This window comes from Heloderma suspectum, chromosome 3 (genome assembly GCF_057233095.1).
Source record: "Heloderma suspectum isolate Gila_16-S chromosome 3, 16-S_ref, whole genome shotgun sequence".
Taxonomy (NCBI): Eukaryota; Metazoa; Chordata; class Lepidosauria; order Squamata; family Helodermatidae; genus Heloderma; species Heloderma suspectum.
In genome coordinates, this window is record NC_139460.1 from 173082560 (window position 1) to 173106025 (window position 23466).

General features: G+C 43.8%; 1 protein-coding gene across 1 annotated transcript in view; it reads right to left on the reverse strand.

Moving 5' to 3' along the window:
* OLFM4 (olfactomedin 4) overlaps positions 1-21621 on the reverse strand; it is a 33192-nt gene extending 11571 nt beyond the window's left edge. Inside the window, exons 1-5 of the mRNA XM_084844875.1 lie at positions 21509-21621; positions 20892-20954; positions 16834-16986; positions 9530-9742; positions 8269-8422 (exon numbers count right to left, since the gene is read on the reverse strand). Coding sequence (XP_084701001.1) covers positions 8269-8422; positions 9530-9742; positions 16834-16986; positions 20892-20954; positions 21509-21598 — 673 coding nt within the window. The 5' untranslated portion in view covers positions 21599-21621. The remainder of the gene's footprint in view (positions 1-8268; positions 8423-9529; positions 9743-16833; positions 16987-20891; positions 20955-21508) is intronic.
* Between the last annotated feature and the right edge of the window lie 1845 nt (positions 21622-23466).

The window sequence follows — 23466 nt, forward strand, 5'->3', positions numbered from 1 at the left end:
ACTTAGAAATTCAGGTGCAATTGCTCTCCCTGTTCCCACTAAAAAAAAGATACTAATGCAGTGGTAATTTTTGAAGGGAACTTGGAACAACAGAAGATAATAAATATGCTGAACATTTTTCTTGGGCTCTCTGTGAAAGCACAAGGGTAGTTGTGGGGCCATGCCAGCTAGCACCTCCACCATCACCCACAGAGGAAATTGTTTGCTGCCATCTGTACATTTGGGCAACATTGGAAAGGGCTCTCCACATATACTGATGTACCCCCATAGAGCATTTCCACATGAGGAGGGACTCTGGCCCAATCAGGATCCTTCCTCCCATGGAGGAGCTCTACATGTGTATGTGCAGAGAGTCCCCCCGCCCCCATGCCCGTCGGAATGCATTAGTCACTAATGCATTGAGACGGCATGCGAAATGATTAGAGGAAGAGAAGCCTGGCAACACCGCCCCATGGTTTTATTTTTTAAACTCTGTGTTTATGGTTTAATAGCTTCTCCATACATTTGCGGTTGCCTGGAGAGTGATAGAGAATGTATGGGACTGTATGATTGGTTGAGTGCCTCGTGCTGGGTGATTGGTCAGTGAGAATGTTGGATGGGAGGGGCGAAGGAGTGTCAGTTAAAGGGGACAGTTGAAAACAGAGATGGTTCAGAGAGGGATTGACTTGATGATTGACATAATCATCTCCTGGGGATGGGGGCGGGGGGGATAGTGGCCTTAGGTTAGGTGGTTAAATCATAATGTAACCAAGAACAAGAACTTCATGTTAGACAAATATTTCATAATGTAAATATTAATTTTAAACTAAATACATGGTTTTGGTTATTTTACATAGCGTTTGTACTTCATTCATAATCACGCTATTCGTACATAACCGAGGTAAAATCTAAAAGGGCACATCTCACAAACTCCACTACTCTTAAGAAATTTAAGAGTATATTAAAGGTTGTTAAAGCCGGATGCCTGAGGTGGGTGGGGACAACCAGGCTGAAGTAAAAGCGATCCCCCGCTTGAGGGACCGTAGGCTAGGAGAAGGGATTTCACTACAGGAAGCAGTGGAGATGGACAGTGGGGAGCATGGCAGAGGAAGTGGGACTAGCCTGTGCAGCCCCACAACCCCCTCACACATTCTTTCAGTTTATCAGGGTCTTCATGTGACTCCCCCTAGTCTCTACTGACAATAGGAGCCCCCATGCCCGTGCAGACCATAGCAGGGGGTCAGAATGAGCACCCAAAAGTGCAAGGGCTGTTCATGCACATATATTTAGCCTTAGTCATGCCACCAGGAAAGACCATTTGCCTATGTCTTGGCTCTGCGCCACACGAGGTTCATTGTCTTGGCTCACATGTCAGAAAGTACCTTGAGGTGCATGAGGAGGGGTGGGGGGAGATCCTTGAGGATGAGGGCTACGTTGGGTGCTTGATTGAACTGCTTCTGGGGAAATGTAGTACTCAACAACAATGAAAAAAGATTCCTTACCCTCTCTGCTTCTCTAGTAAAGAAATAGTATCACTGCAAAGTCCTGTTAAGGTCTTACAAGGTCCTTGTTTCCCAACTGACTGGGTATTGTAGCTAAATTAGGGGCAAACTGATTACATTATATGCAAATGCATGCCACAAAGCTCCAACAGTTTTTTTTTTTAATGAAAAGGAGGCTGTAATTTTAAGCAAAGGAGTGGCAGAAGTGGTTTCACAACCAGCTGTTTTCAGTTCAAAATCATCTACTCTCCACGTTCTTTCCCCCCATTCCAATGCATATTTCTTGTAAATACTCCCCATGAGGCATGGGGCAAAAAAAAAAAAAACAGCTGGGGGAAGGGGAGAAAAAGCAGCCCATGGGTTGTGGATGGTATGTTAGCCACACCAACAACCCACCCTTGCTGAGTTCAGATGTCATAAGTGACTGCTGCTCGCTGCAGGCAGCTTGAATATTCAAAATGGCCACCAGCACACACCACAACCCACTGTGACTTAAATAAGCCATGGTGGGCTGCAGCGATCATGCGAATCAGTCCACAGAGTGGGAAAAGGGTTGGTGGGGAAGGGTTGAACCCACACGCCCCAAACACACACAAGTCTTGAACTGCAACTTGCTAAAGCTGCTTTTCATTCACCTATAAGGCTTCAGTACATCCATTTGCATGTAACATCTAGTTTATCCAAGAGGAACTAGTTCAACAACTCCTCCTTCTGTCTCTCTCGCTTTCATCATTTCTAGGGATGTACGAAAATCACTTACCTTTCGGGGATTATGCTGATGGTGCGGGGGGAGGTGTTCCATCCCTCCGCCCAGAATCCTCGCTGGGGGGGAGGCACTCCGTTCCTCCCCCCCCCCCCGGAATCCTGGCTGGCCGGCTGTGCTCCGCAGCGATTCTGCAGAGCCGCCGGCCGGCTCCACCAGCAGCCGAACATCCGGCCGCTGGCTAGCAGGGATGCAAATGGCGGCGGCTGTAGCTGCCGCCGTTTGCGTCCCTGCAGTCAGCCATGATAGGCTACGTAAATGTTTACGTAGCCTATCACGGCTGATTAAAAAAAAAACACGCGCGTACGCAAATGGTGGTGCCCATGGGCGCCGCCATTTGCGTTCCTTATTTTGGCATGTCTTCGTCTACGTAAACATTTACATAGCCTATCACGGTGTTTTTTTAAAATCTAGCCATGATAGGCTACGTAAATCTTTACGTAGCCTATCACATTTTGTTTTTGTTTTTTTTTAACCTGGAAGTGGCGACGGCGGCAGCTGGTCGGAAGGCCGGCCACCGCAGCCACCGCCACCGCCGAAAAGCCACCGGAGCCGCCACTGGAGCTGCCGCCACCAGGAAGATCCACCCCAGGTAAGTCCCATCCCGGGGGGGGCAGAGGGGTGGCGGGCCATTCGGCCTCCCTGAGATCTGTGGCAGAACTTTCGTACATCCCTAATAATTTCTGAGGAACTAATTGCTAATATTAAAGCTGAAGTACTTTTGAAACTGAAAGAGATGCTTCAGAAGAAATAGAAGGTCTCCTTTGGCACACTGTCACCCACAGTAAATCAAAAGATGGCTTTCAAATGCTTAAAACACGTCTTAGCTTTTTCTGAAAGAGTGCAATGCCCTTTCTAAGGTTGAGAGGTGTTTCTGGTCTCGAGGTGTTTTTGTTTTGTTTTTTAAGTCTCTCCCCCCTCCCCGTCACCATGACCTGACAGACAAAAGTTTTCTCATCTTTCAGAGAGAAAATACAGCAGCTGCCTACATGGCAAGAAAGTTCAAGAAGGTGTTTGAACAAGGAAACTTTGTTTTCTACCATTTCATTCATCCTGCTAGTAAGGAATCTGAAATCATTTAAAGGAAGGTTGTGGCAAATAGATGCTGGCAAATAATATTTCCTAGGTAAATGCTCTTTCATTCAATGGTTTCTCCAAAACATGCCCATTTTGTTCTGACCTCTTACCTTATAAACATGGAATTACCAGAGGCAGCCCCATGCCATAATGGTAACAGCCACCTCAAGCAGCAGATTTTGAGCCTATTAAGGGCAGCAGAGTAGGACACATACAGATCAGACCCATGATGTGTAGTCCCTCAAGATGTTATCCTAAACCAGCCCACTGAAATGAAGGGAGTAACAGAAGAGGTATCTGCACTACCCAGTGGACTGGGTTCATGTGGAAGGGAGGCACCATTTCGATTTTCCATCTCCGACACTGAAATGTTTATTGTTGGCCCTCATGATTATGCAAGACTGCTTTCTAAAATTTTCCCTATGGCCTAAAAATTCCCCTATGGCCCATTTCTTCAGCATACCATAAACATACTGATTGTACAGGATGGCTTTTGCAAAGAAGTCCTGTCTCACTAATATTTTAGCATACTTTGAGAATATCAATAAACATGTGGACAGGGGTGATCTGGTAGCTATTGTTTGACTTTGAGAAGGCTTTTGACAAATTCCCTCATCAAAGACCCCTAAGCAAACTTAGCAGACATGGGATGAGAGAAGAAGTCCTCTTATAGATTGGTAAATGGCTAAAGAACAGAAGCATAGAGTAGGAATAAATTGACAGTACTCACAGTGGGGAGAATGTAAACAGTAGAGTCACCCAATGATCTGTAGTTAGGGACAAGCAGTAAAGTGGCCAGGTTTGCTGATGACATGAAATTATTTAGGGTGGTTAAACAAAAAGGGACACTGAAGAGCTCCAAAAGGATCTCTCCAAACTAGGGCAACAGGCATCAAAATGGCAAAAGCGGTTTAATATAGGGCTTCTTCACACAGAGCTTTTATCCTGCTATTGAGATTGATTACTCAAGGAAGTTTGCAGGTCCTTTAGATGAAGTCATCAACTTCCAGGGCATCTCCTCTCCTGCACTCAGTGACCTTTATTAATTTTTTAAAAGATCGGAGATAATGAGCTATCAAGTTACTGCGCTTGAGTTCTGTTTGAGTTCCCTCCATGAAAAGAGGAGAAACTGCAATAAGAGGAGCTAGACCACAGTGCCATCTAGCAGCTGTATAATGAAATATATGGAAGACTCAGATAAGGGGGGAAAGGAGGGGGAAATGGGAGGGGAAAAACAAACATTTGTAAAGAGAGTCCATCATGATCCTGCATTTAAAATGGAAGAAGAAAGCCCCATTTTAAATTAGGGATTTTAGGCTGGTATAGAGGGGCTCATTAACAAGTGTAAAAGTTGATCCTATGTGCAGCTGTTATGAAAAAGGCAAACTCCAGGTTGGGAATCATTAAAAAAGAAATAGAAAACAAAACTGCAATATCATAATACCAATGCGAGAAATATATGCTGCAACCACACTTGGAATACTGTGACAGTTCTGGCCACCACACTTGAAAAGGGGTATTGTAGAGCTGGAAAAGGTGCAGAATAGGGGAATAAAAATTATCAAGGGGGCTGCAGCAACTCCCCTAAGAGGAATGGTTACAATACTGGGGCCTTTTTAGCTTAGGAAGAAAGCAAGTAAGGAGGGACATGATAGAGATGTATAAAATTATACATTTTGTGAAGATGAATAGGGAAAAGTCTTTCCTGCTGACTCATAATACTAGAAGCCAAGGTCATCCAGTGAAGCTAAATGGTTGGAGAAGGAAGTACTTCATCACAAAGCAATACTTAAATTATGGAATTAATTTTCACAAGATGTGGTTATAGCCACCAACTTGGATGGCTTTAAAAGCGGATCAGACAAATTCATGGAGAAGGCTATTAGTGCCTACTAGTCATTATGGTGACTAGTATATTACCTCTAGTATATATTGCCTTCAGAAGGCAGTATGTTTATCAATACCAGTTGCTGGGGAACACAAGCAGGAAGGTGCTATTGCGTTTATATCCTCGCTGTGGACTTCCCATAGGCATATGGCTGACCACCGTGTGAACAGAATACTGGACTAGATAGGCCTTTGGTGTGATCCAGCAGGGCTCTTCTTATGTTCTTATGTCTAGTTTCAGGAGGAGTTAATCCTTCTTCAAAGTAGAGGGATCAGTAAGTTCTTCCATTATGTTAAGGAGTTATAACCTGAATGTATGAAACTCCTGGCATCAATCGAGCACTGTAGCGAGTCATAACTGATCATTGGGTCTTATAGCCTCTAACAAATGTCTCCACCTACATATATTCTCAAAATTAGGAGCCATGCTGGGAGGTGATAAGGGGCTTGGGAAGGTTCGGATAATTTTAACAGAGACTGAAGCTGCCCTCACAGAGAGTTTCAGTGACGTGTGGAAAGGAGTCTCCTTCAGGAACCTAGAGAACTGTCTGGCAATCTGTTTACCAGAAAGTATTTTGGTTTCTTGTGGGAGGCTTTCTCCTAAAAACCATTGGATAGAGTTGGACAGACATCAGGTGCTGTAAAGGGGCTAGAAAGTCCCAGTAATTAGATGACTGGCAAGCCATGTGTCCAATCCTCTGAGGCATCCCTAGTCATGCTGCCACTGTGGCTTCTGCCTTTCATAACTACTGTTTACTAGCCAGTCTTACATTCTGCCTATATCCCTAGTAGTAGTTACTGTTCTTTCCTATTTGGCAGATCTAGACATTTGGTAATGGGCCGTACAAAGCACATCATCATTTGCTCGTTGCTCTCTCAGCTGAAGCAAAACCTACACAACTTTGCTTCAGCTGAGCGTGCTCAGAAATCACTCATGCTCAATTCACTAATGGTAGAGTTCTGAAAAATGATTTGCCCTTCAGGGGCAGCCTTTTGTGGAGCAGGGGAATTGTTTTGTCCCAATGTATTTTCTGGTCATTTTACAGTGTGCAGTTCCATTTAAATCCCAAACCAAGTCTCAGTGAACCTGATGAGTGTGTTGGAGGATATTTCCACACTGGTGGAAATATCCACACTATATCCACACTGTGGATATTTCTTAGATTTAAAGTAGTCATTTCTTTCCTTCCACACACAAAAAAATGCTTGTCCATTCCCATATGAACTTGCCTATTTATTAAGTTATCCAACACAGTCCCTCCTCTAGATGCCCCCAGCTTCTGAGGGACAGGGCCTCTGTAGTGGCACCCAGGTTGTGGAACACTCTCCCCAGGTATATTTGTCAAGTTCTATCACTACTGTCTTTCAGGCACTAGCTAGGGCTGGGAAGAAAGTGATTCAACAAAAGATTTGTGAGCTTGACCCAGTCATTTGAGGAGAAACAGTTTTGTGAAATGGCCCCTTTCCCAACTTTGGTTGTCCAAGAGCTTCATCACACAGAGCTTTTATCCTTCAATTGAGATTGCTCCTTCACGGAAGTTTGTGGGCTCTTTACATGACGCCGTGACCCTGCCATGACCCTCCTGCGCTAAATGCCCTTTGTTCCATTTTTAAATAGATCGCAGATAATGAGCTATCAAATTACCCTGTTGTGTTCCGCTTCAGTTTCCTCCGTGAAAAGAGTTAAAGCAGCAAGAAGAGACGTGAGATCAATGAAAGATAATGGAAGACTCAGATATGGGGAGATGGGTGGGGGAGGAAGTGCATGTAAAGGGAGTCAGTTGTGATACTGCATTTAAAACAGAAGCAGAAAGCCCCGTTTTAAATGCAGGATTTTAGGTTGGTGTAGAAATGCCCCAAATCATTATACTTATTTTCTGGCACACTTACTTGTAGGGATGTCAGAGAAATCCGCTGCAGATTCAAATGAGGCCAGGTTCTTTGGAATCCGGCCTCAGGAATCCGCAGCGGATCGGGACCACTTACCTCTGCTCCAGGAGGAGGACTGGAGGCAGAACGGCACTCGGCTGCTTCTTGCCGGCCAGAGCCGTTTGCCTCCTCCCTGTCCCTGCCGATCGCCATGTCTTTTCTTTAAAAAAAAATGGCGATCGGCAGGATGTGCCCATAGACGTAAACGCAAATAGAGTCATGAATCTTGCGTCTAAGCCTATGGACACATCTAAGCCTATGGACCCATGTGGTCTTCCAGCTACTGATAGGCTAGCATAGCTTCCTCAGCACTGGAAGTTTTATCACCAACCAGCAGAGGGCTGGATGTGCATGCGCTTGTCTGATCTCAGAAGCTCAGCAAGGTCAGCCTCCAATTCTCTTTCCCTCAAAAGAATTGAGCCTTATCCCTGAAATAAAGCTGAAATAAAACAGCTGAGTGAGTGAAATGGCTGAGAAATGATCCTTGTAATTCTGTACAGCCCCACCCCTGACTGAAGTCTTTTTTTGTTTATTCAGCCTTTTGATGACATTTACATGTGGTGATTTTCTGCCATAACTTGTATGTTTGTGATATTGTTTTACTGGTTCTGATTTTTTTTTAAGTTCCTGTTGTTTTCAGTAGTATTGTAAGCTGCCTTGGGGATCATTCTTTCATTGACGGGTGGAAGTAAAATCTTTTAAAGAAATAAAAATAGATCCTCAGTAGCATTCTGATCCTTTACCCTCATTTTCTCATTCACTTCAAACAAGTATGGACATGGCCTGTCATACAAGTATGGACATCCCTGACAGCCATCTGTCAGGGATGCTGTGACTTGGATTCCTGGTTTGAGCAGGGGGTTGGACGCGATGGCCTTGTAGGCCCCTTCCAACCCTACTATTCTATGATTCTATGATTCTATGGCCATGCCATGACACGTTAGGGGAATAGGAGAGATTAATAATATAAATCAGTTCAGCATGTATATAAAAAATGCAAAGCAGTTCTCAGGAAGAAGCATTAGATCTATTTACTGTGCACTCTAAGAAAGGGAAAATATTAAAATACGCTTTCCCCCACTGGCTCCCTGCTACATACATTTCCACTTAACTAATAAAAGAAGTGCTTACCAGGTGGAAAGTAGTGGCTGGAGCCACTCTGGTTTCTATTTGCTTCACACTCCTGCAATTTACTCCGTAGAGCCACCATTTCTCGGCGGACTGCAAGGATGTTATTCTTGTCCAGCAACTCCAGTTCATTCACCATGAGAGTCAAATTCTTAATCTAGGAATATAAAATGGTACAAGTGACTTTTGGTTACATTCAGGTTTGTTTTGCAAACTCATGTTTGCTGAGTTTTTCGTTTTAGCAAATAAGGCTATCAAGAATATAGTACTTTCTTCAAAATGATGAATTTCTGAGAAAATATTTCCTGCCATCATCATCTATGCAGACACAAAGTGTCACAAATAAATAATTTTGGTTCGCAATGGCTGTTTTTTATTAATATGATGATGTTCATTAGTTTTTATTGTGTTGTTTTATTGCTTTACTGATCTGTTGTGTTCAATTGTGAGGTGCCTTGAATAGGGATGGAACAGTCTATTTCTGGTCCATGTCAGTTTTGGATGTGTTCATTTCTAAGTCCATTCCATTCCACTTCCACATCAATTTGAGAATTCCAAAAATGCATGAAAATTGCACTTTTCTTGTATGCATTTTAACCTAAAATATGCATTTTTGTATGCATGTTGGTACATTTTTTGATCGAAGAATGGTCTTCAGAGAAGTGCCAAAAATGGACGATAACTGCATTCCAATCTGCATATTAGTCTGGGAAGTGCAAACCAGTTTGCTTCGCTTAAAAATTCAGACTAAACAAAATCCTCAAATGCAATCCTTGAACAAATTGTGTGAGATGGGATATAAATTTACAGATCTTAAAATGTTATTTTTTCCTTTATGGGAGCAGTTACTGATTTCCTGCACAGTAGCCCACTAATGGAGCTTTTGATTGGCCTAAGATGACCTCTGCTGCAATTGGTAATGATGTTGTAGCACTGGGCTGTGGGTGTGGCTTCTGACACACTGTAAGAAAAGAGTCCTTAATCCAGTTTCCTGTTTTGGACCTGAAGCTAGCTCCTTGCGCAAGACCCAGTTCTTAATTCCCAACCTATTGTTCCATTCTTATACTCCTCTCTCTGTTCACTGCCTTGGCCCAGCCATCTTATCCAATCTTTTATCTTCACTGAAGGCCAGCACAGTCAGAAAGAAAGGAAAGGACTCAATTCTCTCCTCAGTTATGTTTGAGCCATATTAGGGCAATCACATTACAGCTGCTAGAGATATCATCAGGGAAAACTACAGGGCTGAACAAAGCTTTTACCATACCTCTTCATACAACTGCTCAACAACCTCATTGCTTCCATTTAGTGACTTCTTCAACTCAGTGACCAGACTCTCCATTTCTCTGATTTCCAGTTTGACCAACTGGAAGTCCAGTTCATTGTAAGATACACTGGTCTTCTCCATGTGCTCAATCCTGATGGTTAGGTTTAGGATCCTTTTTTCATACACTTCAATTTCTTTGGTGTACTGGCTAACCTATAAATATACAGAGGGATGCATTCCGTTTTAGCAACTGTATTTAAGAAACCTTTCTCAAAGATAAGTTTTGCCTCATTGCACCTCTGCAATCTCACTGAGATCGAAATATGATTACAAGGGTACAACTGAGCGCAGAAGCTTATCTAACTTTGTCTTTATTTTTAGACCAGAATACATAGCAAAGATTACTGATAAATGACATAGATAAAGTGAAATGTCTTCAGGATAGGAAAAGTGTAATCGCTGATCAGCGATATTCTTCTCAGTGATTTTTTATGGAGTTCAACAGAAAAGCGCATCAGACTGTGGAAGAATGACACAGAGGATCCTTACCCATACCTTTCATTTTTAAAAACCTCATTAAATCCTCCCAGAATTATCTCCAATGAAATGCAATGCATTACTAGAGCTTTTACTCAGAACTACTTCTGCATAGTAATCTCACCAAGTATGTGTTAAAGCCAAGTTCTGCAGCTCAGGGTCCTTGAGGTCAGTGGCTTAACCTGTACAGCAAAATACTACTGTGTTGCCTAAGCAAAGGCAGAAAACCAGTCAATTCCTAGCATTTATACTAGGCCTGGCTAATCCAGAGATGTCTTACTGCCTGCTAACCACACGGGCCAATGTTGCATGTATACCCATATTCCTTCCTGTGCCTGAAGATGATTCTGAGGCCTGATTGCACCCTCACAGCACATGGGAGTTAGCCAAGCTAAATCCCCAGTCTCAGAGCCCAAAGTTCCTGGTGGAAGCCCCAGAGACTCTGACAGCATGGCCATGGAACCACAAACTAAATGGCTGTATTGGATACGGCTGCATTACAAACTGTGGTCACTTTCATGTTAGTTTAACTACCATCTACCACAAGGATGGGCAGAAAATAAATTATGGCCTACTGGTGGTTAGGGCTAGGGGGCAAGCCCCTTTGCCATGGGTGATGTAGACACAGGGTGTACAGTACCATGGGGGGGGGATGATGAATGTTTTACACTTGTGACCATTTAATTTGATTTAGTGGACGTTCTAATAACCATCAAACAAGTTAAAGTTAGCTACATCTACATCTGTTCTTGGGTTTCTTTGTAATTTCGTGCAACTCTGTTACTGAACTTTCTGAATGCATTGAGTTCAAGGAATCTCAAAGTGTGCATTCATTCAGCTGCTAGTCAAGAACCTGAACCGAAAAACACACAAGTTCTTTCCTAGTTTTCAGCTCATGTCAGCCTCCAGTTAACCCTTTGGATTGCAGAAGCAAACCACAAAAATTGAAGTGTGTTAATGGACTGTTGTGTCAAGATAACAAACTGCATAAAGCAAACCCTCAGAAGAGGTTCCAGGAGAGAGATACGACAGGAACCTATCAGTGTAAGAATGTTTCAGACAAATGCTTAGAAATACAGTGGCGTTTGGACACCTAGCTTTCCTTTGTCTCCAAGCCATTTTCATGAACAGTAATGCATTTACAAGAGCTATCCATCATTTGACATTGGAAATAATACGAATGGGTAATGGCCTGAACAATGTGTTTATATGGAATGATTACATATGGTGCTGCATCCATTTTATGTCTCTCCCAAATGACCTCAGCTCTGAAATACAAAGGACATTCCTGACAAAGCTCTTATTTTTCCTCCAATAAACAATTGTCATAACTAAGTCAGTATCTTTAACACCCCTGCAGTGAAGCTTTGTTTTCATGTCTGACCTGATGTGTTATCGGCCAAGATCACGTCAGAGGATGTGTCACTCCATATCTAGCTTGATGCTTTGCCACCCTGCTAGTCTGAACTGTATGGCTTGTTTTCGGGGGGGGGGGGGTCATCGTTTTAAGAGATATATTGTTGAGAGGCTGTCAACTTAATAGCCAAAGATTAAGTAGGTGCAAATGGCTAGAAAAATCCTTTTGAATGTTGATTAATGGCTTTTTGATGGCTGCGAGGCCACTAAAGCCAAGTTATACAATCCTTTTAAAGTTATTTAGAGACAATACAATGTAGTTAAATTATATTTTCCTATCCCTCCATGTGAGGAAGGAAGTGTAGGTAGACTCATTTTATAAACACTACCTAACATCTACAACAAATGTATCACTGGAGGGGGGCAGATAGGACTCAGGGCTTCTTCACATGGAGCTTGTATCCTGCTATTGAGATGGCTACCTCAACCTCACAGAAGTTTGCGGGCTCTTTAGATGATGTTGTGAACCTCCAGGGCATCTCCCACCATTTCCCCCAGCCTATCCCATGTTTTTCTCAAACGCAGAAGATGTGGTATTTTTTCCAGCCCATGGAACAGGAACACCATTACCTCTCCATGAAATTCTCCAGTAGCGGAAGAAACCGCTGTGTCTGGGTGGCTGTGGGTGTTTTAAGTTGTTGGGGATGTGGTCAGGATGACGAAGGCATTGAGGATGGGCTGCTGGGCGTGTCGCACCTGGGAGATCCTAAGCAAGGATCCTCTTGGCAAGGAGGGAAGAACAGGCAGGAGGGTTCCTTGCATGGAAGGAGACGGAGCAGATTTGACAGGTGCGAGAGCAGGAGTCACCCGCCAACTGCACTCTCTCCCTTCCTTGCAAGGAGGGGAGGGCGCACAGCTGGAGGGCACCTCCTGCCTCTGCTCAAGTCTTGCTGAGGAAGGACTTTCCTCGATTCAGACTATGTGTCTGCCATGTAAATGCTTGAGCACATTTCTCAATTGGAGGGAGAAGAGGGTAAAATGCTTCAAAGGGAGACAGACTTGATCCCCCACCCCACCAAGTTCAGAATCGATGTCCTCTGTTGATTCAGAACATCCCATTACGTTCAGTGGGGCTTACTCCCAAGTAAGTGTGGCGAGGGTTGCAGACTTACAGCATGAAAGCTATGACTCAGAAGTAAGTTGTAGCTTTCCTGGGGGCTGCAAGAAAACAGTTCAGCACAAGTTAAGAGATGAAAACAAGACTCCCTGCCCCCCGCTCCTTTGCATACATGCTAGGGTGGGAGGGAGGCGCTCCTTTGATTCAAGCCATGTCTTCTGAGGGGCAACCATCTAGGACAGCATGGAAGAAGGTGGGGCAGGCATCTGCACAGGGTTGGCATATACGTGCATACAGCCATTGAATGGACTTGCACTCATGCCTGTGAAAACATCCCTACGATTGGAGAGCCAGCCAGCCACTATCTCTTCTCCTAGCCCACCTTACAGGGTTGTTGGGAAGCCAGAATAAGGGGGAAGAGCAACAACAGTGTGTGTGGGGGGGGGGGAGAAAGCCAGTAGATGGGAAGCCTCCTATGGAAGCACTATGAGGACCCAAGCAAACGTATCTGGAAGGAGGGTTCCCTCCACCTTTAAAGTCACCAGAAGGGCTTCCAATTTCCCTCCTGCTGCGGAGGAGTGGAGGGACGGGTGGAGGAGCCATCAATCACGTTACAGGAACCGGTGCTCACCCTTCTGTCCTGATTTTTCCATGCAGCCATGAAAAGGTATAGAGCGGAGGGACACGCTGTGAGAGATGCCTATGTACTGGGCCAGTCTAAATCCCAGAAAGGATCCAGAATCAAAAGGACCGGTTTATAGTGGGATAAAGTGCCAGGTGTGAAGAGACCCTCAGAAAAACCTTTCTCTGTGCTGAATCCTGCCTCTACTTCACACACACACACACACACACACACACTCTCTCTCTCTCTCTCTCACACACACACACACACACACACACCCCTATGGAGCTATTGGGGATAGATTGTGCAAAGAGGAGGCTTCCTTGAGACTCCTTCCAGTGGTTTTTTCAGAGATAAAGGCAAAAGCCAGACTTCCCTTCATCCCCAAAGGAACCACTGGGGAAGGGATTTGGCTTGAAGAAAATATACCAGAGGGCTGCACTGTCTCTTAGCCCAGTCTCTCCACCAGCAGTTGCTTTGGAGGCTCTAAGACACAGCAGTGACCTGCACAGAGTCACATCACCTGGTGCTTCCTTCTGTTGGCTGTGCTCACTTCCTGCACAGCCAACATAATTCCCCTGTAAGCCCAGAGTTTCTCTTTATTAAGCAAAAAGCCCACATCCTTACCAGGGTTTTCTGCTTTTGGTTTCTTTGTGGGGTTACAATGGGCTCTTTTACATGGTAGACATGCGGTTTGAATCAAGGAAAGGGAGGAGTGCCTCCCTCCCTCTCTGGCGTGTGTGCAAAGCAATGGGGGTGGGCAGGGAAGAGGAGTCTTGTTGTTGTTGCTCAACCTGTGCAGGACTTTTTCCTCTCAGCCCCCAAGAAATCTATGATCCCCATTCCCCCACACACTGCCCCGCACCCAAAGGTGAGTGACCTGGAAGCTCCATCCTGGCCATTGCATAACTCTCTCGGATCTGGGGTGCGGGGGAGCACAAATAGCCGAGCAGGCAGGCAGCAACAGCATTTGCTATGAGAAAGCAAAGTGGCTTGCTTGCTCACTCTTGCTATTCTGGACAGACTGATTCAGCATGGATTGAGGAAAGTCCTTCCTCAGCAAGTTCGTAGCACATTATAGCACTATGTTGGCAGTACACACTGCCGACATGGCGCCATCAACTTTTATTGCAGCTTATCTCCAATCTTTTTGAAAGCGGGATAAAGGTGGAAAGCGCAGGACAGGAGACATCCTGGAGATGTAATGTAATGGACCTGCAAACTTCCGTGGATGACCAATCATGAGCATGCAATAAATTGCTCGTGTAGAGAAGCCCCAAGAACACTAGTGCCTGTATGTTCCCCAAGACAGCTTCAGGATACTCCCCAGCAGAATCAGGGAAGCAAGCATGTGTAACCTTCAACCCAGTGTTTGAGGAGGAGGCAGGGAGGGTGTTCCTACCCTCTGCTATTTTTTTTCCTGCCAGTGCTGGGGGAGCTTTGTGTCATAGTTCGAAGTACTTCAAAGAACACTGTTTAAACAAAAGCAAATATTTCCAGTTTCCTCCACTACCTCCCCGTTGTTGTGGAGTTTGTTATGCATAAACTGCTTATCTCATCCCAATTATACTGTGAGAAAGTTTATGAATATTTATGGTGAGAATTTATAATTTAGTGCTCTGTCTTTCCTCCTGATTAATTCAAGGACACATCAATTGTTATGACGTCTGGTTCCTGGAGCAGTCAAACCATTTCTCCTGGACACCTAATTGGAACCCTGCATATTTTTCATCAAGCAACCAATGTCAAATGCTGGTTCTTGGCTGTGCGAGCATTTTTTTCAGCTTCCTGGAGATTGCAGAAGTTGAGCCTTATTTATGGGTGTTTTCTTGAATTTTGCAAGGGAAATGGGTGCCGAATTCCTGTTGCAAACAACCCAAACAGCATAAGGCTAAGGAGCTTTACTTTAATTAGGATGCATCATGGCATCATGAAAACATTTCACTGTCACACAGCTTTATATATTAGAAAGAACTGTTGATTTTTTTCCCCATCTTAAAAATGTTTAGAGGGAAAGGGCTTCTTTCTATTCTTCCGCTTCTCTTCAGTGTGAGTTGATCAACTGTTTGACTGCTTTTCATTTGATTTTCCCCATAAGCGGTCTGCATGCCTGCCATAAAAGTAGGAGCTTCCCCTGAGATTACAGTTAAAGTAAGACTATTTGGTGGATTCTGAATCCACAGACCCGCCAAAAACACTGCTTCTTCTCACAAATATTTTCAGCCACCTACCTAAAGTAGGACTGTTGGGCAATTAAAAAAAGGTGACCAATCGTCTGCTTTTTAAACACTTAATTTAGCAATTATATTTTAAAAAGTATGCCTAAGAAGAAAACCTAGGAATAGGCAGGCATCCTGTTGGTATTTTGACCAAGGAGTAAAATAGCATAGGTTACAATGCAATAAGCTAAAGCCACCATGCATTCTTTGAAGAAAAAGCCAACTTTAATATTGTAATAAGGTGGGGGGAAGGGGTCATGATGGCCTTCCAGGGATCCCTTACAGCCTAATGACTCAAGCCCTCTCAGGTGTTATAGTTAGCTCAACATGCAAACAGGGATGCACCAAGTAGTTCCGCCTCCCCATCTTGCATGTGCCAGGTAGCTCTGCCCCTAGGCGTCAATGTGTACAGTGTGAAGGTCTTCAGGGAAAGGCTTTTGTCCACATGAAAGCTTCTGTATGAGCAGGAACCCTATGTTACCAAGGTTCCTGCATGCGTGTACAGACAAAGCTGTCCCCCCATTTCAGATCATGTTTGTGTTGCACACACGGATGCTCGGAGGTGGAGCTACTTGGTGCACTTGACGGTGGGTGCGGGGCTACTTGACTCACATGTTGGGGTAACTAGTTTAAATAATGCTTGAATAGAGCTTCTGGTTATAAAAGAGCCAGAATTAGTGGGAAGTCAAAACTGACTGAACATGTTTGGCCTGGCAAATCACCATTGTGTTAGGCCAATAGCTCTTAACGGCCAACAAATATGTAAAGGGATGCCTCTTCCCCCATGTTCTCCCAACTCCACAAAGGAATGTGCCCATTCCCTCTGTGAGAGGGCTTAGTTGGAGCTCTAAGGGCACAAGAATTCCCCCTAGAAATCTAATGGGGGAGCTGTATCCTTTGGAGTGTTAATGCTGTGAATATCCATCTACCTTCAGCTTGAATATATGTGTGAATAAGTGGTACCATGTACCACAAAAACACTATACACCTCTGGTGCTTCATTCCAAAGAAAACAAACCTTGGAGAAGCGCGTGCACCCCTAGAGTTCTCACCACTCAGAGAACTGGGTTGTGAGAATGTAATAATATTTTTTCATTTCCTGTTCTCCTAACACACTAGAAGCAAAATAGGCTCAACAAAAAATGAACAACTTGCAGCCCTACTAATTAAGATTGGCCCTTGCAGATTAATCAACCAAAGCTTTAAGTGCTTAATCAAACTTATTTGATCAAAGCTTGCAGTCCTAACCCAACGTTGCCAATAAGCCCAGAAAAGGATAGATGATTGTGTAAAGACACTGGGCACAATCCACTTAGAAACTTTCCTGCACACACTCCATTGAAGGGAATGGGAGTTGGGCTAGTGTTCTTTGGACTTGGTAACAACACACATATGTTAACTGTACAGTTGTATACTAGCAATTCATACTTTTTTGTTTAAAAAAATCACTTACTTTGGAAAGTTCTCTGTCAAATTTCTCTGAGAGCTGTTGGGCTATGATTTCAAGCCTCTCCATCCTCTGCACAGGAAATGTGGTATCTGGCAGATATACTAAGCATTGGCACACTCCGTGGTCATCCAAAGAGCCGGTCACATTGGCAAATGGCTGCAAGAACAATGAAGTTGGGAAAATCTCAGTAATGCCACTGGATGGTGACATTTCCCCCTAACGATACTTGGAGTATGACCAGTATAACATTCTTCAGACATAAACAAAAAGCTGTCCATGCAGTCTTGACAGAGCAAGCAGACAGGTTGTTACATTGTGAACAATTTCTGATTTGAATCCATGTTCAAAGACTAAAGCCTTGTAGGCTTAGCCAATAGAAGAGGAGGAAGAGGAAGAGGAAGAAGAAGAATCTCCTAAATTGCTTAGCAAATAAAAAACAGCCAGTTAAATCTGTTTCCTCAAGTGAAAGATTATAATGGAATCTACAGTAATTGAACTACTAAACATATCTGTGGATAATTCAAAATACGTTTGTACATTTCTCAGTGCTGGAAATCTCACCATTTAGTAGATAGTAACTTTGGACCTTATAGGACTATGTGTCTATCTAATTGGTCCAGTATTTTATGTATTTGACCCAATATTTACCATGCATTTACTTATTTGGCAGGTAGAAGGGCCCCAACCTCCCCACACACCCATATCAGAAGACACTAACCTCAGCTCATCTGCCACTCACAGGCCTGTGAGCTTTTTTACATGAGGCTGTTAATCCGCTGTATGTACTTTTGATTTCATCACAGCATTGAGATCCGAGCACTACACAAAAAGTGTTTCCTTTCCTGATTTTGCACTACATTACCTCTAGGTGGCAGTGTGGTATGGCAGAATAATGCAAATGCACAAGTGGAAAAAGGGTTTTCTTTCATTTTCACAATTAAATGCAGCATTTTCCCTGCTCTAAAAAAAAACTTACTAAAAGTGCTGTTTAGACACAGAAGTGAAACTGGAGACTCACAACGTCATTTAAAGAACCCATAAACAACTGTGAGTAGAGAATGACAAGTGTATGATAAATGCCTCATGTAGAAAGGCCCTGAGTCCGTAACCATTCCAGCAGAGACTGGGGAGATCTGGGGATTCCCTTCCTTAGTGGAAGCTTCCCTGCCTCTTGCATCCACTGCTGCTGCTCTGCAATGCCTCCAGTGTCTTCAGTGATCCCTCCTTCCCAAGGACACTAAACCTGAGTAACTGCTGCACCCTTGAAACATACCACTGCTCACAGAAGCAAGGCAGATGTAACAGTGTTATAGGCTTCTCAAAAGACATGCAGAGAAAGCTGGAGGGGATGACAGATCCCTGGCCATCATTCTCCTTCTGTGGTTTGGCTCTGCTTATCTTATATTTCCTTTACAGCTAATTGTCCCTGCTCCAGAATTAGACTGAAGATAGGTAGAGATAAACAATGGATTGAGAAAGGCACCAACAGCTCTGCGATCCTTTCCTACTTTCTCTGCCAAGGGGAATGTCCAGAATTCTCAACAGTCAAAGCCTGGCTCAACTGGGGCTACTTTTTACATGGTGGCTGTTCATATGTAGCCAGGTTCTATGTCTGTGGCAGCCAAGTCAGCCAGTGTCAGGAGTGGAGCATACACCACTGCCACTTTGTTCAGAATTGCAGGTGCAGCTATTACCTTTATCCCATAGGAATCATCAGGGAATACACTGGAGAAAGTAAAGGATTGTACTCAGGGGCACTATTAGAGGCAGGAGCTAAACCTCCAGGTTATCCCAGCCATTAAGACTCAAGCTTACTCCTGTCTGCATATCCCCATCCTGGAGTCTATATCTTGGTCACACTTCTGTGTGACAGAATGTTGTGCACCATGATGGACAAGATTAGATTAGAATGGAAGATTCTTTTCCGCTTCCCCCATTTTTAAGCGACAGATTAAATGTATTCTTAACCAAAATGTATTGTAATGTTGGAATTAAAAAAAAAAAAACACTAGAGGAAAAATTCTTTACAAGTTCTGAAAACTCTGTGTGGTGAGGCAAGAAGCAAATGGAGCAGCAGGAACAGCAAAGCAGAGCAGTATGTAGACAGAACACAAGTCTTTGGCAAAGCAGCTGCATTCAGAATAAGTCAGAAGAATGCTTTGAAGTGACATCAGTTGCTTGCTTTCTGTGTGTGTGTGTGTGTGTGTGTATGTGCGTGTGTATGTATGTATGTATATATATATATATATCTGAATCCTCCACAGGTTTGTGAACTATGCAAACTGTTTATGTACATGCAAAAGATAATTTATTCACTGGAGACTCCATCCTGCTTCTCAAATATCTCCACAGGCAGGCAAACGATGTATATTATGCAAAGTGGTGAAGCTACAGACAGTCAGTACAGTGGGCTCCATAGCAATACTTCCTCATGAGAAGAAAGAGGCTGGCTGCAAATTAAACCATTCCTGACACAGCACAGATGTGGGGCACTGTCCACATTGCCAGGATCAGCGCCATGTTTGGGCTTCTCCACCCTCTGCTGCCCCCACCCCCTGCCAGCCTTCTCCTACTCTGGTTGGCCTTGGCAGTGAAGTAGTGGCTGTAGTAGTGGCAGGCAGTGGCAGCACTCTGAATCACTGGCAAGTGGCTGGGAGCCACATATAACTTTCACACAATGGCTCTGATGAAGAGTCACTCAACGGCATTGCGGGAGATTTAAATGGGGCCGCCCAGTTTCCAGAGTGCCACCTGCTGGAAAAACATTTTTTCCCAAGGTAGACTCAGGACTTCTTCACAAGGAGCTTTTATCCTGCTATTGAGATTGGTTACTCACGGAAGTTCATGTATCCTTTAGATGACTTTGTGAACCTCCAGTGTCTCCTGCACTAAGTGACCTTTATTCCATTTTTTTAAAAGATCGGAGACAAGAAGCTATCAAATTACTGCACTTGAGTTCTGCTTGAGTTCCCTCCCTGAAAAAGCAAAAGCCGCAATAACAGGAGCTAGACCATAGCACCATCTAGCGGCTGTATAATGAAACATATGGAAGACTCACATAATGGGAGAAAGGAGGGGGGAAAGGCTGGGGGAGGAAGCAAGTCTGTCATGATCCTGCATTTAAAACGGAAGCAGAAAGCCCCATTTTAAATGTGGGATGTTAGGCTGGTTAGAGATGCTCCCACAGGAGCATGTCCCATCAGGTGGTGGGCCCTGATACAGCAATGGGGCCCCAGCAGCTACCTGAGGGTGCCACATGGTGATGTCAGGCCTGCCGATGGCACAGGCCTGATTCTGCTGGATGGACAAGGAAACATTTGGCACTCATTTGGGGACTTCTGCACAATGTGTGATGTCCCCCTAGTCTGGATGCCTTTAGAAATAAGATTAGAGAGATTCATGGAGCATACTTCTGTCAAAGACCCATGGTCACTGAACAGAGCTTCAGTACTCAGAGGTAGTATCACTCTAAATACCAGACTCATGGGGTATTTATTCATGTTCATGGGGCAGCAGGAGGCCATTACTTTGATGCCCTGCTTGTGAGCTTCTTAAGCTATCTGGCTAGTTGGAAGCAGAATGCTGGACTGGATTGACTTTTGACCGAAGGGAATTTGCATCTTCCTAGATGTCAGAAGTACTCAGGACCTGCAAATCTGCCCTTGTGCAGATTAAACCCCCAAAGCATTCGCCCATCATGATATTACTCATGGTGAACAACACACTGCTGCCAACACCATATCCATGCCATTAGGTGAATCATTGTTATATTAGATTGGATATAAATATATTTAGAGCTGGAGTGCACTTTGTTGGATCACTCTAGCTGGGAGCACATCTTCAGCCTTTTTAAAAGGAGAAAAAAACCTAGTGGTCACTCTGCTTAATGGTCTATTAGTGCTAGACTGGGGCTACTGCTAGTAAGCTTTTGAAAATCTGCTTCTCTTTTTCTTATTCAGAAAGATCCAAATTTGAGTTGATTCATTTCATCCAGCAATGGGCTTAATTACCTAAGCTGCAATTTTATCGTTTCCCTACAGAATTAATATCAAAACATTTACCTCAAGGTGGCTGCTTGGCTCTCGAAGTCCAGAAGCTGGGTAGATGGGTGGAAGAGTAGCATGCTAGAAGACAGATATAAGGGATGTTATGAAAGAGCTCTTCATTTATGACAAGCCAAACAGCCATCTTTGAATAGTGGGGGGGGGGAGTACATCTCTGCAGAGTCTGTGCAAAGAGGCACACTGAATACATTAACACGTGTGTGTGTGTGCATGCATGTGCACACACTTACACACAAACTGCCTCTGCTGGCAAAGTCAGAAATGAAGGAGATTTCAAGAAAGGAAGGGCTGTACATTTCCACATAGGAGTGAATGAGACTTTCATTTATATAAGAGAAAATAAATGGGGTGCAGTTGAGAACAATCACTGGGGCAGGGCTAATGCTGCTCCCTGTCCCTGATGATCCCACCACTGAGAATCTAGCCTGCTCCAAGCATCCATTGGAGAATGCTTTCCTATGAACCTAACACTGCAATCCTACACATGCTTCCTCGGATGGAGGAGGCTCCTTTGAATAATGTCATTCGTTTAAGCCCACCTAGTACTGGGTTGCTCATTGCAGAAAGAAGAGAGCTACAATATGTAGAGCTAATCAGCTTGAGACATCTCTTACCCAGTCTTTTGGCCCTGAAGTTGTAATGACATTTGCTGCAATTGTATTTTGCAGAAGAAACAGCAGCCCAACTGCCTCGATGAACTTCATCTTTCCAGCCTAGACAGATGTAACGAAGAATGGAGAGGGAAACCTCTTTATACTGTGGCCTGGGGATTTGATTTCCCTCCAAGGAAAGAGGCAAGACGGAGGAACTTGGCACAATTGCTATTGACTTTAGTGGTTACACAGATAGATGACAAAATCAACAGAGTGAGTCATGTCCCACCAGCGACTGAACAAGAACATTTATTTCTTTGTTCCATGTTCCTTCTTACAAAAGCCAGTCATTGTGGTTAGTATCTTATCACATTGATTATAAAAGGTTATCAAACATTAGGGAAGTATGAGAAATTCATTTCAGTTTGTTTTTGATCAGGATTTTACCCCATTCGCACCTTCTGGACTGAACATGGACTCAGACACAATCTGTGGTCGAAGTCATTACCAAGCTTGCAATGTGATTCATTTCAAAAATGAGTACCTTTCAAAAATGCACACAATTGATGTGTATATTTGAAAACTATGCAAGAAAATAAGCATGGATTATAATGCGAAAAGGGAAAAAAAACAAAGCTCACAATCTGATATGGACTGAAGTCAGAACAAGCTTCAAGACAGAATTTGGAGAACTTCAGCGAGCTCAAGTTTTGCTGATTCGCACATCCCTATCAAACAATATATATAATTGTTATAGTTTTAGACTGGGCATCCATTTACATAAATAACATAATCTAAAACATACTCCCCAAGCCCCAAAGCTGTTCTACTCTTCCCAGAATTACATCTTCAATCCCCACCAATTCATAATTTTTATGGACTGTTCCTATTTCAGAAGTTCTGGTCATAATAGGTAAAAACTTAGGATGTGTGTATTGTTCTTTCATTATTTTCAGTGAAGGCATTACTTATTGTACATCTAAAGCAAGTGGTGGCAATGTTCGGCTCATGGAGGACCCCAATCCAGCCCACAGAGGACAGAGCGCCACCCCCTGACCTCCCCAAACCCCATACTTTCCCAAGCCCCACCCTCTGGTGGAGAGGAATCCCCATGTTATCTCCAACTGGAGATAACCAATCACTCACCCTTCCAATTTAGATTCTAAAGAAACTGTAGTCAGTGCAGATTTCAGGAAGCTCCTGGAGGAAACCAAGAGCAACAACAGTATTTTTAAGGGCAGTAATAAGATTAATGATTTTATAAAGATATAAAACATGCAGTACAATCCAATGCAGGCTTACCCAGAAGCAACTCTTGCTGAGTACAATGGGACTTACTCCCCAGGTCAATGTCAGATGATTGCAGTGGTAGTGTAATTTTACCATCCATATTCTGAAAGTTGAAATTGGTGTGTGAGTTAATAAGACGGTGGAGTATTGCATGCAAAGTTGTGCGAGTGGACTCACTCATCAGACCTTTCCCTTCCTCTCCTCCCCGCTGCAGCCCCTCATGCACCTCCAAAATCTGCTCCAGAGCATCCCCAAACCTTCTAGAACAGAGTTGGGAGATGTATGGGGAAACAGGGGGATGGGGAATTGACTCCACCGGCAGATGCTATCGCATCAGTAGACAGACACAATTGGATTTCATCCAGAATGACCACTGGACATACTGATGTTCTCTAACTCCATGTTCGATCATTCAAATTAAACTACGGTAGCAATGATACTATAGTCACTTCACACCACTGACAGTCTGACAAGTTAAAGGTTACAACTAGAAGTAAGCTGAATGACCATCCATTACAATTTTGGAGACTAAAAGTAGGATTTTATGCAATGCAAAATGCCCCCTGCCCCACAATAAAGTACAGTGGACACAGGCAGGATGTGTCCACACAGGCAGGATGTGTCCACACAGGCCCCTGCCATTTATCAGCCATCTATCCCTGACTGTTTGGGGAATGCTTATTTCCCCA